Source organism: Brachypodium distachyon, chromosome 4 (genome assembly GCF_000005505.3).
Source record: "Brachypodium distachyon strain Bd21 chromosome 4, Brachypodium_distachyon_v3.0, whole genome shotgun sequence".
In the NCBI taxonomy this organism is placed as follows: domain Eukaryota; kingdom Viridiplantae; phylum Streptophyta; class Magnoliopsida; order Poales; family Poaceae; genus Brachypodium; species Brachypodium distachyon.
This window is the reverse complement of record NC_016134.3, coordinates 30,329,558-30,354,280: the sequence shown is the minus strand read 5'-3', so window position 1 is coordinate 30,354,280 and position 24,723 is coordinate 30,329,558. Positions and strand designations below refer to the sequence as shown.

The 24,723-nt window shown below is 44.5% G+C and overlaps 1 protein-coding gene and 1 long non-coding RNA gene across 2 annotated transcripts; one reads left to right on the top strand and one right to left on the bottom strand.

Moving 5' to 3' along the window:
* Positions 1–1,783: 1,783 nt before the first annotated feature.
* Positions 1,784–10,729, bottom strand: LOC100825148 (E3 ubiquitin-protein ligase BRE1-like 1). Its single transcript, XM_003577781.4, has 19 exons — positions 10,166–10,729; positions 8,703–8,864; positions 8,527–8,614; positions 7,957–8,157; positions 7,674–7,841; positions 5,912–6,105; positions 5,739–5,822; positions 5,146–5,265; positions 4,865–5,051; positions 4,608–4,768; positions 4,449–4,520; positions 4,213–4,289; positions 3,923–4,117; positions 3,668–3,740; positions 3,508–3,594; positions 2,994–3,131; positions 2,710–2,912; positions 2,460–2,625; positions 1,784–2,379 (listed from the first exon to the last, which is right to left on the bottom strand). Exons 1-19 carry the CDS (start codon positions 10,286–10,288, stop codon positions 2,248–2,250), a joined length of 2,631 nt encoding a protein of 876 aa, XP_003577829.1. The 5' UTR covers positions 10,289–10,729; the 3' UTR covers positions 1,784–2,247.
* A 7,525-nt stretch (positions 10,730–18,254) lies between these two features.
* On the top strand, positions 18,255–20,056 carry LOC112272380. Its single transcript, XR_002966098.1, has 2 exons — positions 18,255–19,675; positions 19,762–20,056. It is a non-coding gene; the product is annotated as an uncharacterized LOC112272380 (long non-coding RNA).
* Positions 20,057–24,723: the final 4,667 nt, after the last annotated feature.

Below are 24,723 nucleotides of genomic sequence, written 5' to 3'. Positions count from 1 at the left end.
AGAATAGCATCTGCTGCTGGATTATCAAAATGCCGCAAAATCAAGTTAGTGTTCCAAGTTTTAGTACCAATATTCCAAAAATCCCTGACCTCAGCTAGGTATCTGAAAGAAGAAGCTTGAATCTTAAGATGAGAGTGAATGTTTTCCCAGTGAGAGAACCACGGAGTGCTCCAAAATAGATATTCTCCCTTCTCTGATCTGATAGAAGCAGGATTCAAAACGAGTGTGCCTGATTTTGGAAATGGAGGCCCAAAAATCAGATTTTGGGGAGTTGCAGTTGGGCTTCCAGAAGGAATAGTCAGGAAAATACTTGGCTGAGAATGAGGGAAATATGACTACGCTTTGAGGTAAAGAGGTTTAGTTTGGTCTCCTCCCTGACACCAGTCCACCAAAAGTTCCTAATGATAACAGTAAGCTTAGCAAGGAAATTCTTGGGAAAAAGGAAATTGGACATATAGTAGACAGGAATGGAGGAAAAAACTGAGTTAATGAGAGTGAGTCTACCGGTGTGGTAAAGGCGATTGGCTTTATAACCATTGAGCTTAGCTTTGAATTTGTCAATAATGAAATTCTAAGCTGAGGACCTGTTTTTGGGAGGGAGGATGAGAGGATGTCCAAGGTGAAGAGTAGGACTGTTGAGATCCTCGACATGAAAAATACTTTTGATTTGGGAAGCAAGAATGGGATCTACTTTTTTGCTAAAAAGGATGGCAGCTTTGCTCCAATTTGGAGTCTGACCAAAACAGTGACAAAAATCATCAATGATGTGCAGAATGTTTGTCGCTTCTTGAATGGTGGCACTTCCACAAATGAGTAGGTCATCTGCAAACATCATGATTCTGGAGGAAAGCAGAAAAGAAGAAGATTGTACAACTGCGCCCGTCTGACAGATGATACTACCCTGGTTCTCTGCTCAGTGACCTTCTCCTTATGAAGACACAACAGAGCAGATTGTTGCTTTTCATTCATGAAGGAGAACAGAGTTTTAGATACAGAGAGGGAAAAATACTCTACGGGAGAAGAAACAATCACAAACGTAGAAATTATAAGAGTTCAAGTTGTCCAAGATTGATCGGTTTCAGAATGATGGGAGCAACAATCACTAATGTAGCGATGAGTTGCTCAGTTTCTGACCGCTTCATAGTCCTACAATGAATCTCCACAACAAAATTTACAACACAAGGTACATAGCCAGGATACCGCATGCCAGTCACAACCACAAAGACAACTATTCTACTAACAAACTGCATTTGATTGTGCGGCATGGTTGGGTCAGACCTCCGTCAGATTGTGTCAAGCTTGATGTGGATGCATCGTTTGATGCAGATAATCTCTGCGGCACTACGGGCGCTGTCATCCGGGACCGGAAGGGGGAGTTCATCTCGGCCAAGACCTGCAAACTTGATGTCGTTCAGGATGTGCTCTCTGCTGAAGCGCACGCTCCGCGAAGTGGACTTGAGCTTGCGGCACAGACGGGCTGTCATCGGATTGCTGTTTGTTCCGATAATATGGAGGTCGTTGAGGCTATGAACAGCAACGGACTGAATTATTCTACAGCGGCGGCCATTTTCGATGACTGTTCGGTGCTTGCCTCAGATTTTGTGAAGATCACCTTCAGACACTATCCAAGTGAAGCGAACAAGGTGGCTCATGAGCTAGCGGATTTAGCTAAATCATCCATGCCCTCCTCTTGGTTTCACCTCCCTCCTCCGAGCATAATCCTTCTCTTGGTGAAAGATGTAACTCTAATTATGAATGAATAAAAGGGGGATTTTTGCTGTCAAAAAAACAAACTGCATTTGACCGCCATTCGGCTATCAACAAAAAAGCATGGGGGAAAATGTACAAAGTACAAGCTGAAACGGACAGCCAAAACCTACATAATTCATGTCCAGCTACAAACTATATATCATACAATCTATGGTATGTTTTATGGAGTCGCCAACTTCTCTTCCTTGGATCTGTCAAATAAAATAATAGAATGTTTAGGGAAGCTAAGACTAGCGGCTATTTCAACAAGAAAATGCCACACTTTACAAAGGAGCGGGAAGCCACACTGGCATAGCATGGGCATTGGGCATTGTGCGTGCCTTCAAACTAGCATATGCTATGGGGTCCTCCTTGGAGAAACTTTGTAAGTTTAATCTACATTTCTGACTGAAGGATGATGTAGCACGCCAAACAAGCAGCGTTAAGTCATGTGTCCCTAGATGTCCCACGACAGCATCCTTAAACACCACTGCGGCGTCATATATAAATAGGCTTCACATCATTAGCCCCAAAGCTTAATCCACATGAAGGACACCTCCGCTGACGGTTTCTGAGTAACTTCTGTATGCACTCATTACAGAATAGATGGTAGCACTTGGTAATCACAACCTAAACGATGCGGGAGAATAAGTTGTCAGATTTGGTACGGTGACTGGGGTTAATAGGAAATGTAAGGGAACACTATTCACCTCTTTCTGTCGGTTGTGACAGACACCACATTTCAATATCTCCCTATACTCCTTGGCCTCTTGATGGAGCTTTTCCAGCACTGATGATTCCTCTGTCTTTGCTCTAAGAGAACTAGCTTTCCTTGACATCAGTTCCAAGTCATCCTCAATTCTTCTCTTACTAAACCTGGAAAAAAACATTAACTTGTAACGCAAAGAAATCAGAATGTCATACGGAGTATGGAAAAGGACATCCTCTGCAAGCAATTACCTATCCTTCTCTAATTCTATAAGCAGCCCAGCAACTTCCAACCGACTCCTCCCAACTTTGGCTTGCACTTGATCCATTGAACACCTCAATTGCTGAGCCTCTCCCTGTGCATCCACCAGCTTTCTTTGAGCATTGCCCGAAGAAACAGAATGACGCCGTTCATCCTCTGAAAGTCTCACTGCCTGCTCTGACCAAACTTTCAACTGCGAATAAAGAAAAGCATGTGATCAGCGTAAAAATAGGATATTCTTCCCTAAATTGTGTCATTGTGTGTGTCCATTTACCTTGTCATCAAGCTGAGAAATTTTCTCCTTGTAGAGATCTATCAAGCTCTTAGCTTGCCGTAAATTCCTGTTCAAGCTGCATACCTCTAAATGCAAGGTATCCTGTGTCTGTTTCACTTTAACACCTTCCATAAAGATCTGCAGTAACATGCAAACATAAGATTGTGCGATACAAGTTGCTGTTCAAAAAGATACTTATACTTCCATATGACATATCAAGATAAGTATTGACTCTCTAGGGTCTCGAATGATCATTCCTTGTACAGTTATATAAATCTAATTAACCAACCATATATGGGCATGCTAATACATTACTATTTGAGGTTTTCTACACAACTACAGTATAATCTAATTGCCAAGACATTACTATTTGAGGTTTTCTACACAAATACAGTCTGTAGCACGTTCAAACTGTCAAAACTGTTCAAACTAGGTCTCAATTCTGAGTTCTTCCTGGTTTGCACAAGGATACACCAACATGAACAAACAATATCAGATGGGCTCATAGAATTACCTTTGTATTGTGATCATCTCTCTCAATAATTTGCTGTAGATATTGTTGATTTTGTGTTTGTATATCTTCATATGCTTGCCCAATACTCTGAAATGTCAAATATAATTATTTCTAGTTTACTGAGTTCTGTATCGTACAAACATGTAGAGATGATACAGACCTCAATCTCTGACAGGTAAGATTCACCCTCTTCATGCTTTGATTTCAATAATTCAGATAAATTACCAAAATCTCTGTAGCGCACAGAAAATTCACCAGTTAGTACCTTTTTCATCGGTAAAAATGGAGCATGTACCCAACTTCTAATCTACTTCAGCAGATGCAATGGCATATTACAGCGAAGTATGGAGATATAAACTTTTATCCAGGTACACTTCCAAATATCCAGTGAAGAAAATGCATATATAGAATGTACCTTCTGGAACTATCCATCTTCCCCCTTAATTCAGCAATCTCAGCTTCACAACTTGCTAGTCTCTGCTGAGATGTTGCTTCAGCTTCAATGGCTGCCTTGACACGCTGCTCTAGCCTACTCTCATCAAGAGAAGATTCAAGGGTCCGGACATGAGCCCATTCACGATATTCTCTATCTTTAAACTCCAGCACATCTCTGTCACAAAACAGTAAGCTATGTACATCAGAAGGATAGAAGCTTGTTTTAGTGAGAAAATAGCTTCATGATGGATTCTGCTGCAATAAAACCACCTTGAATCAGTAGATTCATGCTTAAACATTTCCAGAAATAGCTTCAACTCACAATTCGTTTGCCGTAGTTCACAAACCTACATAGTATGTGAATTATAATTGCTTTATAATTCATAAAAACAAAATGAATTAAAATTCAAGAAACTAGCTTAAACAAGCCATTTCCTGATGTCTGACAAAGACAAAGGAATCCCAATAATTTCAAGTTAAATCAGCAAATTTTAAAATATCAGTACCGTAGATCGTAGATCCCTTATTTCAGATCCAGCACGAGCAGATCTACATAATAATTCATTGATAGCATTTTCCTGTAAAGCACAAAAAAAATTAAAACCTTAACCAAATCAGTTACAAAACACTTGTGAACTTCTCCAAACTTGTATCAAGTAATTTACCTTTCTTGTTAGAACATCAGAAAGGGAGTGAACCTCAGCTCGCAAACAATGCAATTCTGAAGCATCATCCTTGTACTTGCATAACTCATTTTGCATAGCGCCCATTTCTCTGGGCAGGGATGACACAAGGGCTTTAAATTCTGATATGATTTGCTTCCGCCCTGAAGATAGAAACCTTTAACTTATTTATATTTCAACATGGCCACATGAGAACAACCCAATATTATTAACAACTTCAAATATAGGCACCATCATACCAGGTCCTCTCGAAGACTCTTCAAGTTTCAGCAGAAGCATATTCTTTTCATCAACTACTTTCCGCAGATTTTGTTCTAAAACTGCAATGCTTGACTCACAATTCACATAAACCCTATGTGAAATTCCAGCCAGATCAACTTTTGCATTAACTTCCCTTTCTTGCCATATCAACTTATCCTTGTCAACCTGAAGAAAGTCAAGTAGAAACTCAGCCAAACATAACATACTTTGTTCAGGCTCTTTGCAACACGACATGTACATATCTACTGCCAGTAACCACCTGTAATGTCTCTAATAGTGTCCGGCACTGATCTAACTCTGCTTGTGACTTTTGGAGTTGATCCTTCAGAACTTGAAAAGCTTGTGAAGAATAAATGCTCTTGCAATCCGTCAAAGTGTTCTGTTCATAAATTTCGAAGGTAAGTCATGCAAGATTTTTTTTTCAGTAAAATACATCTTCCTTCTCCAAGATGTGACTCCTATGTGGGATCTCAATTAAGCCAACTCACCATTGAAATTATAGCAAACAGATCAAACTAAATTAAAATAGCTCTTCAATTCTTGAGATGCTATGAGACAGCTTTTAGTTGAGGTGACAGAATTTTAAACCATACATTTCATCAAAAGATGTCCATTTTCAAACAACGCGTCTGTATGTTACCCTTTACATGCTAAAATAGTCTAGGAATACTTCAGTAGTGTTGGTACTTGGTATAAAAGCAAATATCATCCAAAAATACACAGCAAAGCATGGCTCAAAAACACTAGTATTACACATCAACCATGGGAAAGATACTCAAAATTGTAGAACAACATTTAGACCCTTGTTATGGCCCCTTCCAAAAATATTTCACTAAACAAGCGCGTGCAGACCTGAAAAGTAGCTAGCTTGTTCAAAATCTCAATTCTCTCTTCATGCAGTCTCCTAATTTCCACCAAACGTTGTGAAACCAAATCCTGATCCAAATAATAGAACAAGCGTCACCATTAGGTTCACAGCAAACATAGTCAATACAGTGGATGTTAAGAAACCAAGTTATAGTTACCGTAAAATCCTTGTGGCACGCTTCAAGATCCTGCAATTCCTTTTGTTTGTCTCTGACATTATCCTCTGCCATGTTCTTATTTCCTAAAGTAGGGAAGAAGGTTGGAGTTCCGCGTGTAGTGTCTCCCTGTGTTTTGAGGACTGCCAATTTGTGGTTGCTTTCTTCCAACTCAGCAACAGCACTAGCCAACTCCTCTTCAAAAGTTAACATCTCAGTCAAGTTAATTTGATGAACTTTACGCAGCATAACATAAGTACATGTGCAAGGTTGCAAACGTTGTTTAAATAATTACTCGTGTCTATTAAGGGCCAGTCCGTGGCTAGCTACAAAGCACCAATACGGCCAGATCCTCCGTGGTGTCGTGCTGACACACAGGGACACACCCCGACACGGGTGTCACCAAGTATCCCCTGTTTTTGAATTAAAAAAATGAAATAATTCGGGATACGGCTTGCAAACACTGGGACACGACGGCAGATCTGGATGGCAACAAAAAAACTGGATCTGTAACCATCGCCACAGCCGTCAGCCATGACCCGACCCCAACCTACCTCTCTAGTGCTCCTGCGATGCGGCCGGTGACGGACGCGCCGGCTGCCGCCGCCAGACTAGTCGGCCGCCGCGCCTCAAGATCTGACGCCGGGCGCTGCCTCAAATCTTCTCCATCCGTCGCCGTCCGCGCTCCAGAGTCCAACTCCGGGATCCAGCTGAGGTAACCTACAAGCTCTTCCGCTTCCCTCTTCTCTATCTCTGCGGATCCCCCTGCCTCTGTTTTTTCTTCTGTGCTACTGTGTTCTTCTCTATCCCTCCAAATCCCTCTGCCTCTGTTTTATCTTCTGCGCTAATGTGTTGTTGTGGGCCTCTGTGTGTGCTGATGATGCCCAATGCTGTGGCCTGTCATTGTTTTAGGAAGCATGACATCTGTGGGAGGGGATTAAGGCATGTATTGGAGGCACACGCAGTAGGCACGAAATAAATGGGGCAGTATCTTCTCTACTAATTTGTAATTATATATATATATATATATATTTGCCGTATCCCGTGTCCACATATGCATGTTGCCAGGTCAGTGCAATGGAGGTGGCTAGGTCAGTCCAGTAAGGAAAACAGTTACAGTGATACAAGAATCCTCAAAAACAAGGATAGCTGACATGTCATTGTGCAGGGGTACAGGCAGAATAAAAAAGGGAAGAAAGAGAATTAGTGGAAGAGAAGAAACTATCCTATCAAGCCCACTATAGCGCACCCTGGCCCAGTCCATCATGCCGTGTGCTTCCCGTGAGGGATTCCCTTACACCACCTCTTTCACATCTCCTGATCTCTTTCACAGTCGCCTCTCATCCCTTCCTCACGATTGCCCACTCATGTCTATTATCCATACTCCTTGATCTCTCTCTTCCCTCTTATTACTATTCACCATCCTCACTTGACCTCCGTATTGTCGATGACTGATCCAAGGGAGGAAGCAGCTGCTGCTGCAGGAGGCAGGATCAGCAGAGGAGAGAAGGACGTTGGGGCGGTAGCGACACACAGAGCAGGTAATGGCGGTGTGGAGGGATTTAGGGAGAGAAGGTGGCTAGGCATTGGTGTATTTGGGTAGAAGCACATTCAATGCAATTTAAGTGGTGGCATGCATATCAGAAGATTATTGGCAAAGCATCGGAGGTATATCAGGATATTTTATTAAAAAAAGCTGACAATACACAATAAGAATAAGGGTGGTATCCACATATATAAAAGCATCTCATGTTTAAGAAGATACCTTTAAGGCGTATATGTTCAGCTTTGCGTTGAACATTTAAATATTTCTGATTTTGGTACTTCTCTGTCAACTTTCTGTGCTTCAAGTGGAGATCACTAAGTGCTTGCATGGCCTCATTAAACTCTAGCACTAGCTCATTAAGGGTACTTTGGAGTTCCCTACTAGAATCTGCAGTGACAAAACAAAATAAGGAAAAAATTACCAAAGAGGAGTGAAATTTGGCAGTTCTCTAGCTGTAAGTAATAATAAACTATTACCAAGGAAATGTGAACTCAGAACAAACCATTTTCAGGTAATGCAGCAACGAAAGCCGGCTGAAACTTATTGCTTGCATCCCATGAATCAATTGACGAGAAGACATTCTTCAGCACATCAGTAGTTGATGAGTGTGCATTGTTTTCCATATGGCAACCACTGCTTTCTGTGGCACCTGTTTCGACGAGCCTGCTAAGGAAGTCTTTGTCTTTTGGGATGCATGCACCATCTGAGTAGGAAGTTAGAAACTAAGGCTTGTAAATTTTCTGGCACGACAACTAATGTTCGAATAATTCACAAAAATCCAACACAAAACAAATCCAAGGAATTGCAAGATTCAAAGCTCCAAAAATCATACTCCCTCCGTCCAACAAAGGATGTCTCAACTTTGACTAAATTTGAATGCATGTATACACTAAGTTATGTCTAGATACATTCAAATTTTAACAAACTTGAGACATCTTTTGTTGGACGGAGGGAGTACTGAGAAAGAGTGAGCAAGACACATATATTGCTTCCATTACAAATTGAGGGACAAAATATAACTAATAGCTGACAATCCAAATCATCATCAATTCAGGTAAGTAGAAAAACATACCTGTGGACACATTGCTATGGCCTGAACTGCAGGAAGAATTTTGAGAGCCGCTTTTGCAAAGAGAAATAGACTTCAAACCTGTCACAAGCTGCCCAAGCATAACATTTATGGTAAGAAAAATGTAAGACTGGAGGCCTTCTGCAGGAACAAGAACAAGGTTTGGTGGTGTAGCTTACACTCTCCCAAGACTTGTTAACCAGATCTTGGGTCTCATGGTGAGCTTTCTGTCTCTGTTTGAGATCATCAAATTTACCCTCAAGGGCACGGTACCCAGACTTATGGACTTCTAGTTGTTCCGAAAGCTTCTGATTTTTGTATTTAAGTACAGCAAAATCAAGCTGCCAAACAAGAATGAAGTGTTGAAGTTATATGTTAACGTTGTACATAAAAGGACCTAATAAAAATACAGTTTATAAATGGCACAGATGAAGCATTTGATATGGGAGCCACAAAGCCGCGTGGATTTCTTTGTTTAAATAAAAGGAAAAGGAAATCAATGTGATGAGCGCAGCTTGAAAATACTGCTATAATGAAAAGCAGACAATGCTAGAACAAAATCTGCAATGAAGAGCGGTACGGAGAAGAGTAAGAGTGCATTAATGATCAATGCATCTGTTTTGTACTTCTATACATGGCAGTCTGAAAATCGTCTGGCATAACGTATACCAAATAAAGCTCTATTTTAAATGCAAGTCCACTGATAATGCAGAAGTACAGGTAATTTTATCCTTAATTAGCTCACTAAATGCATACTAGATTCATTTTCGCAACGCGGTTTTTCCTACCTAATACCAACCATACCTTGAACAATTTCAGCACGAGCTCGGCTGAGTAAATGCAGGTTTGCCAACAAGTTATGTATATGGTAGTAGACTGCTCATGCAATGCTCCAAGGTAATCCCTGGGTGCAACCAGGCTGACCAGTCTAGAAAAACTGAATATTTAGGTAAAATAACTGCTGTTACGATTCGTGAAGTTCCGGCCGGTTCATTAACAACCCTAGCAAGGTCGCTGGCCCAAGCTACCTGATACACTATCCAAATAAAATTGAAGTAACAAGCCATTATAAACCAGCCTGCATCAAGCAAGAGTGAACATACTTAGCGACTCCATATGATGGGTATATCTTGTGTGTGAACAATCGATAATAGATCGATTCATCCAAAGCTCTTCTGAACTACCTAGAGACTTCAAATGGGGTGTATATCTAACACCCTCTGTGCTGTGGACAATTTCAGCAAGACCTTTTAGGTCTAGTCTACCTAAATAGGCAACAAAAGGAGTTTTGCCAGCATCACGGTAAACTTTGCAGTGAGGTAAAAATTATGGATAAACAAGTACGGGTTCGCCAGCCGTTACAGTCGGCTGCTTGTGCAACGCTCCAAATGAATCCACACGTGCAACTAGGTTGCCGAAACGACTGGATATGCAAAGCCCTAGACAAAACGGCTGCTGTTCAGATTTGAGAAGCTCCTATCAATTCATGAACTACCGTGCCCTAGCAAGGTCGCTGACCCAAGCTAACCTGACACAGGATCCAAACACAATCACAGCAACGCAGAGATCCATAGCGGCCTCCCTCAACACAAAAGTAAAACTACTTCCATAGAGACCTCTAACGAGGTGCGTGTGTGTATACCTTCTTGTCGTCGGAGCAGGGGGGAAGCGCCGGGCGCTTGGCGGCGACCGGGGCAGCGACGCCCTGCTGCGGGAAGGAGCCGGAGAGCCGCCGCTTCCGATCAGGCTCGCCAGTGCTCCCCATAGGCCAATCAAAACCCTAAACAGCCCTCCCTCCGCCTCTCCAATCCCTAGTCCCCCGCATACGAAGAGGAACAGCACCAAAACCCACAAATCACCCGAACCCAGACCTCCCCGGAGGACACACGAACACAGCAACCACCCGAACCCTAACCCGACGCCACAACCCTACCCCTGCCACGGATCGATCGGGAACAGCAGCGAAATTGGCGATGGTTCCCTCGCGGGACGGGGGTGTCGGTAATGGCGGCCGTGCTCCTCGCCTCCGCTGGGGGTTCCGGGAGGCCGGATCGAGCCGGGGAGGTGGGGGGAGTGAGAATTTGCGGCGGTTTTGGGGTATGCGGTGGAGGAGGAAGAGTGTGTGTGGGCTGCGGGAAGAGCTCCAAACCTGGGAGAAAGGCGAGAGGAGGAGACGGCGGAGAGAGAGGGTGGGGAACGGAGACACGGTGGAAAATGGGGGATATATAAATCGGGAGGAAGGGTCAACATTACTTACCGGTTAATTAAATAGCCGGAAAAAATAAAAACTTGCCATTGCAGCACTCTTGGGAGTGGAGGAAGCAGAGGCAGTGGTGGACGGCGGCGAGCAGCGGCCGGCGACGGGATGGGAGGCTGGAGAGGAGCAAGTTCGGGATTTGTCGTCCACGACCTGCAACGTGTCGAAAGAATAGCGTTCTATTTAGATGGTCGGAAGAGGAGTGTGTTGTAGGTTGTCGGTTGCGCATGATTGTTTTCACTGGCCGCCGACTAACCACAACCCTTGTGTTCCCACTTGATAGTGGTCTGGATTGTTTTCGCGCGCGGTGATATCCTGGTGGGAAATCCATGGTCCCTTTTGTCTATATGGTAAAACATTTCCTTGCCACGATGGAAAATCAAAGATATAAAAATCAAGAAGAGCGATCGACTTTGAAGGAACGAAAAAATACCTTGCGCTTTGGGAGAGGATGTGGAGCCACGTAGTCAACTACAGACGGATTGAGAGGTTTTTTTTTAAGTAAGTATGGGTTGGGAGGTTGGAGAGGAGCTCTTACAGTGGCGGGAGGAGCTCGTCTGGGTTAGGATTGGTTGGTGGCAACCTGTTCTTGCTTCGGCATCGGAAGGACGGCGTCCTACTTCGACGGATAAAAGAAAATGGTGGTGATTGGTCAGCATCAACGGCGCAGGAGAGAGGAAGTATGGAGTAGTCGTTGGCGGGCTTTCACTTCACGGAAGCAGAAAAACGGTGCTGAGAAGTTTGCCTGAGGACGGCAGGGGCTCTGGCACGACATCCGCGTAGGAATTATATGATTTAAGACATCACGTGATGATCATCAAATAGGCTGCTGATTATCTTGCCTAACCACACCACAAAGGTGCATGAGAATCAAAATAAGGAGATGAAAAGGAAATAGGAAATGACAGTAGCTTAAGCATCTCCTTTGAAAATGAGGAAGTACGTGGTGGAAACCACCCTTCCCATGGAACACATGCAAAGCAAATATTAGTCAATGGATCAAAAATGTGTGGACTAAGATGAAACACAATGATAAGATGAAACACAATGATAGCAATGATATTATATATGAATGAAATTTCAGTGACATATCAATAACATAATATACGTTATAAAATTTCAATGTTGTATCAATGTTATATCTATGAAATAATATACGTTAATGAAAATATCAATAAAATTTAACGATATATCAACAAAACTTTAATAATATATAAATGACAGAATGATATGTTATTAATTAAATATGAATGAAATCTCATAAAATTAATGAGAAATTTTTGCTGACCGCAGGTGTATTTTAACAAAACTCAAGGGCGTGGATGGAAAAATATCCTAGAGAGGGGGTGGAGTGTGATTGATTCGAAATAAATTTGAGGGTCTAAATGAAAAATTGTGAATGCTCCTAGAGAGGGGCTGGAGCGCAGATTGATTCGAAACAAACTTAAGTGTCTAAATGAAAAATTGTGAATGCCCTATCTCAGCCCACACATTTTTTATCAACGGCTAATACTTTATTTTTACTTAGAATGAATGTTTTTTTCCATAGATAAAAAAGAATGGGGGCCAAAATCCATTTTTCCTTCTTTTTTTAGAGGAAAATCCATTTTTCCTCTTCGAGGGAAAGCGAAAATCCAGTTGACGGAGCACAAGGCACGGTCCTCGACAAAGGAAAACAAAAAGGAGCTCCATGCCCACTACGTTAATTTCCCAGCCCAACTGTTTATAGGCCGCATCAAGCTGAGCGTACTAGACCATCCCTGCTCGAACATGGGCTCCGAAGGCCCATTTCCAACAGACAAATACCTGTGACCCAAAACCCTCAAAAGAACAAAGCCCGTTACACAGAGGTAGCTTCGCGGCTAATCAACCAAGAGACACCGAGGTTTTCTCTAGGATTTGGCGACTCCGACGGCGATCTCTTTCCTCGCCGGAGTTTTCGCCGGATCTCTCTTCTCTCGTTCCCGATCTCTCCCCTCCGACTCGTGCTGATTAAGGGGCTGGCTGGCCCAGCTTCCCGGCCTTGGTTGTGTGGTGGAGAGAAGAGGGCGCGAGGCTAGATCCGTTCTTCTGTTCTTCTGATCCATCTTGGCGTCTCCAGATCATGGCGGGGGAAAGCTCTCAACGCCGCGATGGAAAGAAAGGCAAGGCACCGGTCGATGTGGACGACATGCTAAAGAAGCTCAAGCTCCACGATGCGGAGCTTCAAGACGTTGTCCTTGGCAAGGACGACGTGGGTGATCTTCCTTCGGTGAAGTGGATGGCAGTGGCAAAGGTCCTCACCAAGAAGAGTTTTGGCAAAGATGCTTTGCAAGCAACGATGCAAGCTGCATGGGGAGCCGATCGTGAAGTCCTTCTTCGCGAGCTCGAACCAAATCTTTTTCTCCTACAAGCTTTCTGCCTGGGAGACTGGAAGCGGATCATGGAGGATTGTCCATGGCTGTTCCGCAAGTGTGCTCTCATGACGGAACCATATGACGGGCCTTCCATGACTCCGAAGATCCCGAACCACGTAGATGCGTGGATCCAACTCCACAAAATCCCACCCCTATACCGCACCAAATCGGTCATCACGCAACTTGCGAGCAGGGTGGGAGAGGTGATGTCGATTGATCTTGCTGCAGTCCCTACTAGCCGTGGTGATTTCTTTCGAGTTAGGGTTCGTCTGGCTGCTCAGGCTCCCCTGACCAGAGTTGTTCCTTTGTCTCTGGTGGGACAGGAACGGATGCTTTTACCAGTCCTATATGAGAAGATGCCCCGTTTCTGTGATTTTTGCGGCTTGATGGGGCATGACAAGCTAGAGTGTGGTTCCGGCGAATATGCAGACGAAGATCTGCAGTTTGGGGAGTGGATGCTGGCCGATGAAGCTCTTTGGCGACCGGGCACACCCGGTATGCGAGGTGGCAGCAGCTCTGGGGGACAGGAGCACGGACGTGGTGGCTATGGCGCTCATTCACGGGTGGCTGGTTTGATGGCCGTGGTTGGGGCCGTGGACGTGGTGAGGAACGTGTTCTCTGCCGGTGGAAGCCACGACAACCGACGAATAGTGGGGGACGGAAACATTCTTCTACGGACGCGGGACTCAATGATGCTAAAGAGTTGGCCGACACAGCAACGAGTCCTATCAAGTCGCCGGCAAGTCAGAAGTTGGCGGATCAGGGGGGATCCGAGGCAAAGAAGCACCTGGACATGGATGCTACTTCTCAAGAGCAACGCGATGAGAGGGTGCCTCCTCCCCCGCCTCAATATATCCCACCTTGTGAGCAGAAGAAAATGAAGAAATCAACGGGTGTAGAGGGTAAGCAGAAGGGAGAGACGTCAAGCTCAAGCAATGCAGGATCGGCGGCCTCCCCCACGGAGGACCACCGGGAGCAATGAGTGCCTTATGCTGGAATTGTCGGGGTCTTGGCATGGCCGCGACAGTTAAAGAACTCCGTGATCTTGCTCGGAGTTATGCCCCCTCTATTCTTTGTGTTGTAGAGACTCAACTTCATAGAAAAAGAGTGGAAAGACTAGCGCATACGCTAGGTTATAAGAACTGTTTTGCAGTTAGTAGTGCTGGCCGTAGTGGAGGCATAGGAATTTTCTGGAACAATGAAATAAAGATTGAGATTTTACCGTATTCCCAGTATCATCTTGATCCAGTGGTGTCTTCGCCGGAGATGGATCCGTGGCGACTCACAGTGGTGTACAAGGAAGCTCAAGTTAGGAATCGACACAAGACATGGGACATGCTTAAATTTATCCGATCCTCCTCGGACCTCCCATGGTTGTGCATTGGCGATTTTAACGAAGTACTCCATCGTAGTGATCATGATGGAGTTTGCGAGAGGAGCAATGCTCAGATCGCTGGTTTTCGAGAGATGGTGGATGTCTGTGGCCTTGTTGATCTGGGCTACCGTGGTGCACCGTGGACTTTCGAAAAACGAGTTGTAGGCGGCAGCTTCTGCCGGTCCCGGCTGGACCGCGCTTTTGCGTCTCCTGGATGGTTGGCCCGCTATCCACTGGCGGAGCTCACACACTTGGTTGGGGTTACTTCTGACCACTTGCCGATTCATCTCCGTTTTCACCCGAGAGAAGACCAGCCTCGTGACGAACGCTTGTTCAGGTATGAGATTATGTGGGAGTCTCATGAAAATTTTGACCCGTTTCTTAAACAGCAGTGGCAGGATGGGGTGACGTGTGCAACGGCCGCGGAAGTCAAAGAGAAGCTAAAACATGTGGCCGGCAATCTCAAGACCTGAAATCGTAAGACTTTTGGCAATATCAAGCGCCAAATTTCCAGGCTGAAAGGAGAGTTGGAGTGCCTCCTGGCTTTTCCAGCATGAGTAGGCCCATCATATGAGGAAACAAAAATTGTCGAGAAGCTTACGAAGCTCTACCACTGTGAAGAAATTATGTGGCGACAGCGCTCGAGAATTACTTGGCTTGCTGTGGGCGATAAGAACACCAAGTATTTCCACCAACGCGCAAGCAAGCGTAAGAAGAAGAACAAGATTCAAAACCTTAGGCATGGTGATGGCACGACCTGTACTGGTCCCGGGGAGATGAGTGAGATGGCTCGGGAATTTTATGCTCACCTGTATAGGTCAGAGGGTACGCACGATATGGAGGCGGTGCTGAACACAGTGCCTTGTAAGGTGACGTCCGCCATGAACGATGACCTCTCCGTTCCGTTCACGGCGGTTGAAGTGAAGGAAGCTTTGTTTCAAATGTTTCCGACAAAAGCCCCGGGGCCCGACGGCTTCCCAGCACATTTCTTCCAAAGGAATTGGGATCTTTGTGGGCAAGAAGTGACCACGGCAGTCCTGCGCATTCTCACTGGCGAGGATGATCCGGAGGTAATAAATGAAACATTTGTCGTTCTAATTCCCAAAGTTGCCAGTCCTTTGGAGCTGGGTCAGTTTAGGCCCATTAGCTTATGCAATGTTTTTTATAAAATTGCTTCGAAGGTGCTAGCTAACCGCTTGAAAAAGATCCTTCCTGAGATAATTTCACAGGAGCAATCCGCCTTTGTTCCGGGACGACTGATCACGGATAACATTATTACCGCTTATGAATGCCCGCACTTCATGAAGCGGAACACTGCTCTCAAGCATCGCCAATGTGCCCTAAAGCTTGATATGCGGAAGGCCTATGACCGAGTAGAGTGGTCATACCTGCAGGCGATTATGACGAAGCTGGGCTTCAATGCTCGATGGACAGCTTTGGTCATGAGAATGGTGTCGTCGGTATCCTTTGCGGTACTGTTTAATGGTTTGCCCCTCCCTCTCTTCAAGCCGGCAAGGGGTATTCGTCAAGGAGATCCTATCTCATCGTACCTGTTTTGCTAGCAGTAGAGGGCCTCTCGTGCCTTTTAAAATCCCGAAGTTCTATTGAATCATCAAATCTCCAAGGTTTAAAGGTGGCCAACACCGCCCCGGCGGTCAACCACTTACTCTTTGCCGATGATAGCCTGCTATTTGTGAAAGCGAGTGCGAATGGGGCGGCGGAAGCTGTGGAGGTTCTTGACATCTATTGTCAAGCCTCGGGACAAAGAATTAATCTTGAAAAGTGTTCTGTCTTCTTTTCGAAGGGATGCCCGGTTGCTATTCGGGAGGAAATGAAGAATACTCTCCAGGTTGAGAACGAAACTTTAAGTGAGAAATACTTGGGGATGCCGTCTGATGTGGGACGTTCGACTAATGGCTCTTTCAAGTACTTGAAGGACCGAGTCTGGAAGCGTGTTCAAGGATGGATGGAACATACGCTTTCTTCGGGAGGGAAGGAAATTCTCATTAAATCTGTTGCGCAGGCGATGCCAACTTACTCTATGGCATCCTTCCGCTTGCCGCGTGGTCTTTGCCTACACATTAACGGCCTGTTGCGCTACTTTTGGTGGGGTAGCAGAGATGGGAAGCGCAAGACCTGCTGGGTTTCCTGGGAGGAGATGTGCTCACCGAAATATGCAGGAGGTTTGGGTTTTCAAGACATTGAACTGTTTAATCTCTCTATGCTAGCGAAACAGGCATGGAGTTTGCTACAAAGCCCAGATACTTTCAGTGCAAGAATCCTCAAGGCCGTCTATTTTCCTGAGGATGATGTTCTGAATACTGTGGCGGGTGCGCATCCATCACAGATTTGGAGATCGATCATTGATGGCCGTGATGTGCTCAAACATGGTTTAATTAGGCGAATCGGCAATGGGTTGAACACTCACACATGGAATGACAATTGGATTCCTCGCGACTCGGCGATGAGGCCGATTGCTTGCCCACGGGACGACCTCCCTGTCCGTGTGGCTGATTTCATTGACAGCTCTTCAACAAGTTGGGATTGCCAAAAACTTGAGAATTTTTTCCTCCCAATGGATGTGGAGTTGATTTGCTCCATCCCCATCTGCACCCGTTCGGCCGAGGATTTTTGGGCGTGGAATTTTGAGAAAACTGGCATCTTCTCTGTCCGCTCCGCATATCGGATGCTAATCAGTAAAAAAAGAAGAAGGGAGGCATGGCTTGATGAGCATGCCTCGATTTCTAATCAGTCGGCAATGGAGAAGAGTTGGACAACAATGTGGAAGGTCCAAGTCCCATCAAAACTGCGGGTTTTCCTCTGGCGGTTGGCGCGAACGTCACTCCCCACCGACGATATTCGCCACCACCGAAACATGGCCACATCGAGCGTGTGTTCTATATGTGGAGAGCAGGATTCCTGGCAACACTCACGCATTGATTGCAATATGAGCAGATGTGTTTGGGCGCTCGCACCAGAAACGTTACGAGAACATATGGAAAGAACGGTAGAACCAGATGCTAAACAATGGATTTTTGCGATGATTGAGTCCTTATCTCAGGAGGAATTGACCAGATGCTTTGTGACGCTCTGGGCGATTTGGTATGCCCGAAGGAAAGTGCTTCATGAAGATCATTACCAGAGTCCCCTCTCGACGCACTCCTTTATTGAAGCTTTTCCCCGTGATCTTGAGATCTCAGCGTCAAAAAAAGAGAAGATAGCCGGGCCGCGGCCTTCGTAGCCAGCTGTGCGGTGGATTCCGCCGCCCTCATCTCATGTCAAGATCAACGTGGATGCTGCTGTTGCCAAGCACTCCGAGACTGGCGCGATCGCTGCAGTATGTCGTGATAAGGATGGCCGTTTCTTGGGAGCTTCTGCCCTGGTCATCACCGGCATTACTGATCCAGGGACCCTGGAGGCGCTCGCTTGCAGGGAAGGTCTTGCGTTGGCAGAAGACCTGCAGATCACTCATGCCCGGGTGGCGTCCAACTGCCTGGAAGTTGTCACAGCTTTGAAGAGTGAAAATCTTGGCCGGTTTGCCCTTGTCCTGAAGGAGATCAAGGGTGTTCCCGGCTCACATCGGTGAGCTTTGTGCATGAAAGAAGAGTCTCAAATGTGGAAGCACACAGCTTGACGCGAGAGTCAACTTTTCGACACCTTTGGCTTGGAGAGTCGCCTGATCCTCTTTGTATCCCTCTATGTTTAGTTAGCCAATAAAATGGCGGCCTTCTCAAAAAAAAAAAGCCCTCAAAAGAACAAAAACGGCCCGCCCGCCAAACACACTCTTTCTCGCCTCCTTCCCTTCGTCTTCCTCCCGACGGTTCTCTTTTCTTTCTTTCCCCGACGACCAGCGCTCCCTCCACCTCTCTCGTATCCTCCACCGACTCCTCTCTTAGAGATGCCTCCTCTTCGTCGCGCCACTGCTCCATACAGCCGACAGCGTCCTCGTATGGTACCGCCGCCGCCACCTCCGGCAGATGCCGGTATCGTGGTCGATCGGCGTACGTGCACCGACGCTGTTCGACGGAATGCCCCAGCCGGAAGGTACCTGATTCATCTCGCGACCCTCTGTACCTCGCCCTATCGGCTTCTGTTGGTGCGTTCCAGGAGTATGGGAGTCCGGGGAGGTATTTCTTGACGATCTGCCAAAATTGTGGATTGCCTTGCCTTCGGACGCGTCTTTCTTTGTGCGGCGTTCCCTGTTCTTCTGTTCCTTGACGATTCGGTAAGCCCTGTGCGGTCACGAGCGCGATCCGCGAACGCGAGTTGGTAAGGTGAGATTTCGGGTTGGAGGTACAAAGCAAGGTAGTGATAACCTGGCACTGACGGTGGAATGCAACCTGTAAGCACTACTATCAATCATTTTGATTTGTTCTAGTATTAAAGGACAGTAAATTAAAATTAGTGCCTTGCATGAACGAACTCCTGTACTGTTGATAGTCCAGTCACGATGGCTACATACCATGTTTTGTGTGCCTTCTGAACTAAATTTTGCTGCACGGAAATGCGCGTGCACCTCTCCAATGTTGTGTGAGGTGCCCTCTAACAGCTATGTTTGACTTCAGCAGGAGTGGATCAAAATCGCGTGAGATGTGTATGCGTACTGTGCTTGACTGGATGGTTTAGTTCTTGGACTGGTGTTTGACCATTGCTCGGTAAGTGTTCTTGTGTTTTTAGGGGCATGATGGGTCATACGGAGGGTTTTATTTTGCTGTCCTAAGTATTCTTGTGCTTCTTGTCTCAATCTTCTGTACCCATGCCGTTTTCAGATACTGAACATTAATGTAAAATAAAAATAAAGAAGCTTCATTGGTTAATTCAGCTTCAATTACTTTAATGTCTTTTATCTTTTGCTAAAATGTTACGGTGCTAGTTGAATTGATGTTAGTGATGTTTGTATATTGATCTTCTTGTTCGCATGGATGGCCTTCTATCCGTGTTCATGTTGCATGCTGATGCTGATACTGTTATCTAGCGGGATTATAAGGAAATAACAGAAGACAGTACTGAGCTAGGAGAGTTTCTTGAATTATTACATTATTTTGTCGTGGCATTGCTATGTGTGAAGAGAGAGGCCCCTCTTGGTTCTGAAAGGCTGCCATGGGTTAGCGATTCATCTGTCTGGTAACAGATACTCTCACATGCAATATTCTTATCAGCCTGTGCACAAAACGCGACCAGAATGATTGCACTGTCATGTTTTTTTGCAGTGCCTGTCAAAAGATAGTATCATGAAATACAATGATTGCTGGGCACTACTAATGGAGAGGATATGCAAGCTCTTAGGATTTTGTCAACATGAGTGAATTTGCGTTTTCCAGCAATCTATATGCATGTTCTGCAAAATATGCTATCTGTAAATGCAGCAGTTACATGCGATGGCCCTCAAGCTTGCACTAGACTCCAGTAGTTTTCTTGAAACTGTGGTTCTTGATGGAAGTGTAAGTAAAGGTGCATGCAGGATTTGTGAAAGATGCAAAAGGAAACCGCTGCTAATGGTGCTCATTGTTTGCAGGCTATGTGCTTAAAGCCCTGTTTGTTTGGGTTTCAGTTTCAGCTTTTGGTGATTCTAGCAATCGCAAAAGCATTTCTCCCGTTTACACATGAAGTTGAGAAACACTTCCGGACGTGCTTCTCAGCTAGAAGCACCAAAAATACGTCCGAAGGTGCTTCTCAACTTCATGTGTAAACGGTAGAAGTGTTTTTGAGATTGCTAGAAGCACCAAAACCTGAAGCTGAAGCCCAAACAAACAGGGCCTAAGTCTTCATGAGGAAACATTATGTCTTTCAGAGAGCATAAAAGGAAGGATTACTGCTGACTGAATCCACCCTTTGTGTTATTCTCAGTAAATTTGTCAGTTAAGCATTGATAATTTAGAGGTTGCAGCTTCATGCAATAATTGTAAAGTATGATTTTCACCCAAACATCTTTGCACCAGCATCTATACCCTATGTTGCATGGATACGTCCCACACCTGCCGTATCCGTGCGGGATACTGCATAAAACGGGGATACGCGGAGATACGCCTGGGATACTTGTGTTTCCCAATTAGCTCATTTTCTGAATAAAAAAAATTTGGAAAACGGCTGGGCTACGCACGGGACATAAGCAGGCCTGTTACTACTGGCACCACAGCCCATTAGGCAGCCTACTTGATTCTCACGCACGACTGCACGACTCTCGTCGCCATCTCCCAGTTGCAGATCGAAGTTCTCCTCGCCCGCCAGCTTGCCTTCCCATCTGCAAGCGATTAGTCCAGTGTTCATCTCAATTTTGTCACCCTGTATAATATGGTATACTTTTGTATTTTTTTTAAACATTTTTTATATATACTCGCCGTATCCCGTAAGTGATTTTTTAGAAAATGCCGTTTTCCCGTATCCTCATATCCGTATCCCCGTATTCGTATCCCCGTACCATGTAACATAGTCTATACCTATGCAGGCACCTGCAGGTCGAAAAATCTTATGCAGTATTTGCTGACATGGAAGGCAAGAATGTTGTCTTATGGAATGCAGTGATCACTGTTCTTCTAGGAATGTTCATTCTTGGTAAGCTATGATTCTTTTCAAGAAAATGCTGAAGATTAGAGGTTTTCTAAATGAAGTTGCCTATCCGTGTATGCTGTCAAGTGCAGCCATGTGGGCTTACTTTGGATTGCTAATGATTGATCTTACTATTAAACCTAATAGCCTTCACTATTTTGCATGCTTGATGTTTTGGAATGAGGTACGATGACTGATGAGGTTTGGGGTTTGCTTCGAACAAAGCTGTTTGAACCAACTGCTTTTATGAGGATCTTTGCTGGGGTTATACAGGAACTATATGAACCTGATAATGGTGAGAACCACGTTTTGCTGCCAGTCGAACTGGGAGAATATTTTGATAACAGAGCACCCTAGAATCATTCGTGCCTATAATAAATTGGATGGATTCTATCGCATGATGTGCACTATTAAAAGGAAGTGGCAGTGGCTGCTTAAACACAGTGAGAAGTTGGCAATTGCTTTGGTTTAATCAGCTTACCTTCTACTACAATTAGTACAATTCAGTAATTCACAAGAACCTTAGGATCTGTGGAGACTGCAATTCTGTTATGAGTTAATTAATATTGCAACCCATCTCACTGGTCGTCTGGTCATTGTCAGAGACATCAGTAGATTTCACCATTTTAAGGATGGTTCATGTTCTTGTGGGAACTGCTGGTGATTGAGAATACCAATCATCTTCAAGTGGAGATCTCATCATGTAGCAAATTATTGTCCTGTGAGTAGTGGCACTATTGCTTTAAAGATCCATGTCAGGACTTATATTGATAGATTGGCCATTTAAGTCAATAATGTCATGCTGCTGGTGCTGGCCCCATTGGGTGCAATATCAGCAGTATCATCTGAACTGTGCATGGCAAATGGAAGCTCAGGTGTGGGTCCTTGATCATCTGAACAGACTGAGTGGCCTATGGAGCTCTTATCTTGTACAGTAGTTGTGCCATACATCATAAGCCGATGTTTCTTAGATATTCAAGATTTATTCATGTAGAAGTACATGTTTGAAGTGTTCTTTCCTTGACCGCTGTTTATCTGAGCATATGAGGAAGTGTTTCAGTGCAACTACTGGACACTATTGGCATACTGCAGTAGATAACTGCATGGCTGCACCGGTTGATGCACATCTTGGTTACCTTCCTGTGATTTCATCATCCTCATTATTGTTTCCACTCCAAAAATTACGATCTCTGGAAAGTGGTATGCTCCATTCTCCTTTTGTGCTGCTCCCCTCTCTTGTGTTTGCAATTTGTTAATAACACTTTATCAGCTTTCATACTGTATTTGATTCTGTTGCATTGAACATCATTACTATTTTGAAAATATCTGCATTCACACAAAACTTCTCATGTAGGTTTTAAATCTATATATAACTTTGTTTTTGATTCATCTGTACTGACTTCTATAATTGGAAACTAGTTTTCCATGAAGCTTTAGCCAGACATGAGGCAAACTTCTATTTCTCAACAATATTGTCTTTGTCCACCATCTGGGGTTGACATCAACACATCAAGGAGCAGAGTAATGAGTATTTAGAAATAATGCCAGACACCTTTTTTAGCTCTCATTTTAATTATATAGTAACCTGTAGCTGTCTCCTTTTCTCGGACACGTGTTTCTTTTTTTTCTCTCTCAAAAAGAAAAGGAAAAACAGCTTCCTACATTTTGATGCTTTGTTTTCTTCGTTTTGGCAAAGTTTGTCATTTTCATTGCTTAAGATTAAATACAAAACTAATGTCTTTGTTGACATATCCTCTATTGTCACTGGATGAGTTGTCAATTAGTCTAGGATGTTGCTATTTCGAGGCTTAAGCCATCAATTTGGAGATCTACTCATTCTCTCTGTACCACAACAAGACACAGGGGGAGATATCAATACAGTGGAAATGTTTGTCCTTGTGCTATCATTAACAACTTAAATGTATGCTCATGCAGTTTCCACACCATAGATTCATTCATGGTACAACCAGACGTGTCTTGGGTCCTTACAGTCCTCCATTGGCCTACCATCTGTGTGTGCAGTGCATGCACGCCACACCTGTTTTCTCAAGGAAAGTACTGTTTCTGTACAAAAGCTGGCGTCTAGAACCACTAGCAGGGACTGGGGAAAACTGCAAACAATACACGCAACTACAGTAAGAGATGAGCATTCATCAGGCCAGCCGTTTCTCGTGGACCATGCAAGCATGCTTGTTCATGAGCCTCATGAAGGCAGTGACTTATTTGGAAAGCAACGAGATCCAGTGGCTGATGCCTGATGGGTGTATCATGGCCAGCATATTGTAGGTCCAGTTTGTGGGTCGGGCCTCTGGTGCCCCATTTGCCTGGGGTGGGTGGCCATTCACTTGATCCTCTGATGCATCCCTCGTGGCACCGTCATAGGTGTTCATCATGTTTTGCCTTGATGTTTTCTTTCCTAGTTCTGCATTTTGTTGTGATCCCGGGCAGTGCTTCACAGTAATGCTACGCAGTAGGGTATAAGGTTTGGCCCCAGATTAAAAAACTTGCACATTTGGCTGCAAGTTCTATACACGGATGATTCGATTAGCTTGTACTTTGCAGTTGCACCCATTGATAATCCAATCTTCTCGGTATGTGTTACATAGAGTGAGGGTCTGCTTTATCATCATGGCACTCACATGACCCATTTGTGCTGATGCTAAGATAACATTTACTTTTGGTGTTCAAAAGTGTTAATCATGTAACTCTGGGATGAGGTTCATCTTTTCTGTAATTAGCGAAAGCTTAGCCTCCCCCCCCCCCCCCCCCCTGCACATGGCTTGCGTTCTCGTAAGCAGACAGGAAATCTTGCTGTTGATACGGTAGTTAACCTGCTAGTTTAATCATCATTACCACCGTTGATGCTAGTCTCATTCAGATGAACCTGTAGCCGGCATGTTGATCCTGTTTTTTTGTTGCCCCTAATCAGTTGAATGCTCTAGGACCTTGTTTGAATAGCTTGTCTCAGCATTCTCCACTACGTACATGTAGCAAGACCTACTTCTCAGGTAACTTGCACCTGTAATATATATCTTTAGTCTTTACAAGAAGTGCTTACACCAGATTGTAGTGACCTAGGTGTTAGGCTTTTGATCTAGATTCTCCAGGCACTCTATTTTAGTTTCGGCGTGTTTCACACGGTTTATCTTCTATAGCTAGCTGTGGCTTGCCCTCTCAAGACTGAAGGGCAGCAAAATCGATCACCATGTCAGTTTCTCCAGGCATCTACTTTGAAACATTGACTGGACAGAATAATAACATGTTGTTGGCCTCGTGCCATTTTTTTACACAGGCAACAAAAGCAGGAGACAAAACTCTAGTTATCTTTTGGTACATGTTGTGAGGAATCTTGCTGGTTATTGGAGTTTAGTGGCCTTTTGTGTCTGGACTCAGGCACCTCTAAGACCATCAGTTTAGGCAGCCATTTTTTTAGTATCCTATTAGGGGAAATCGAGCCCACTTGAACACTTAACTTTTGTTGAGCCTTTCCTTCCCAAGGGAACAAAAAGGTGTACACCGGCCATAAAAGATTAAGACACGAAAATCCCAGGTGTTAGCATCATTATTTCCGCTACATCATTATTTTTAATGTTGGGCATCTGCAAAATTTCATATCATAACATTTT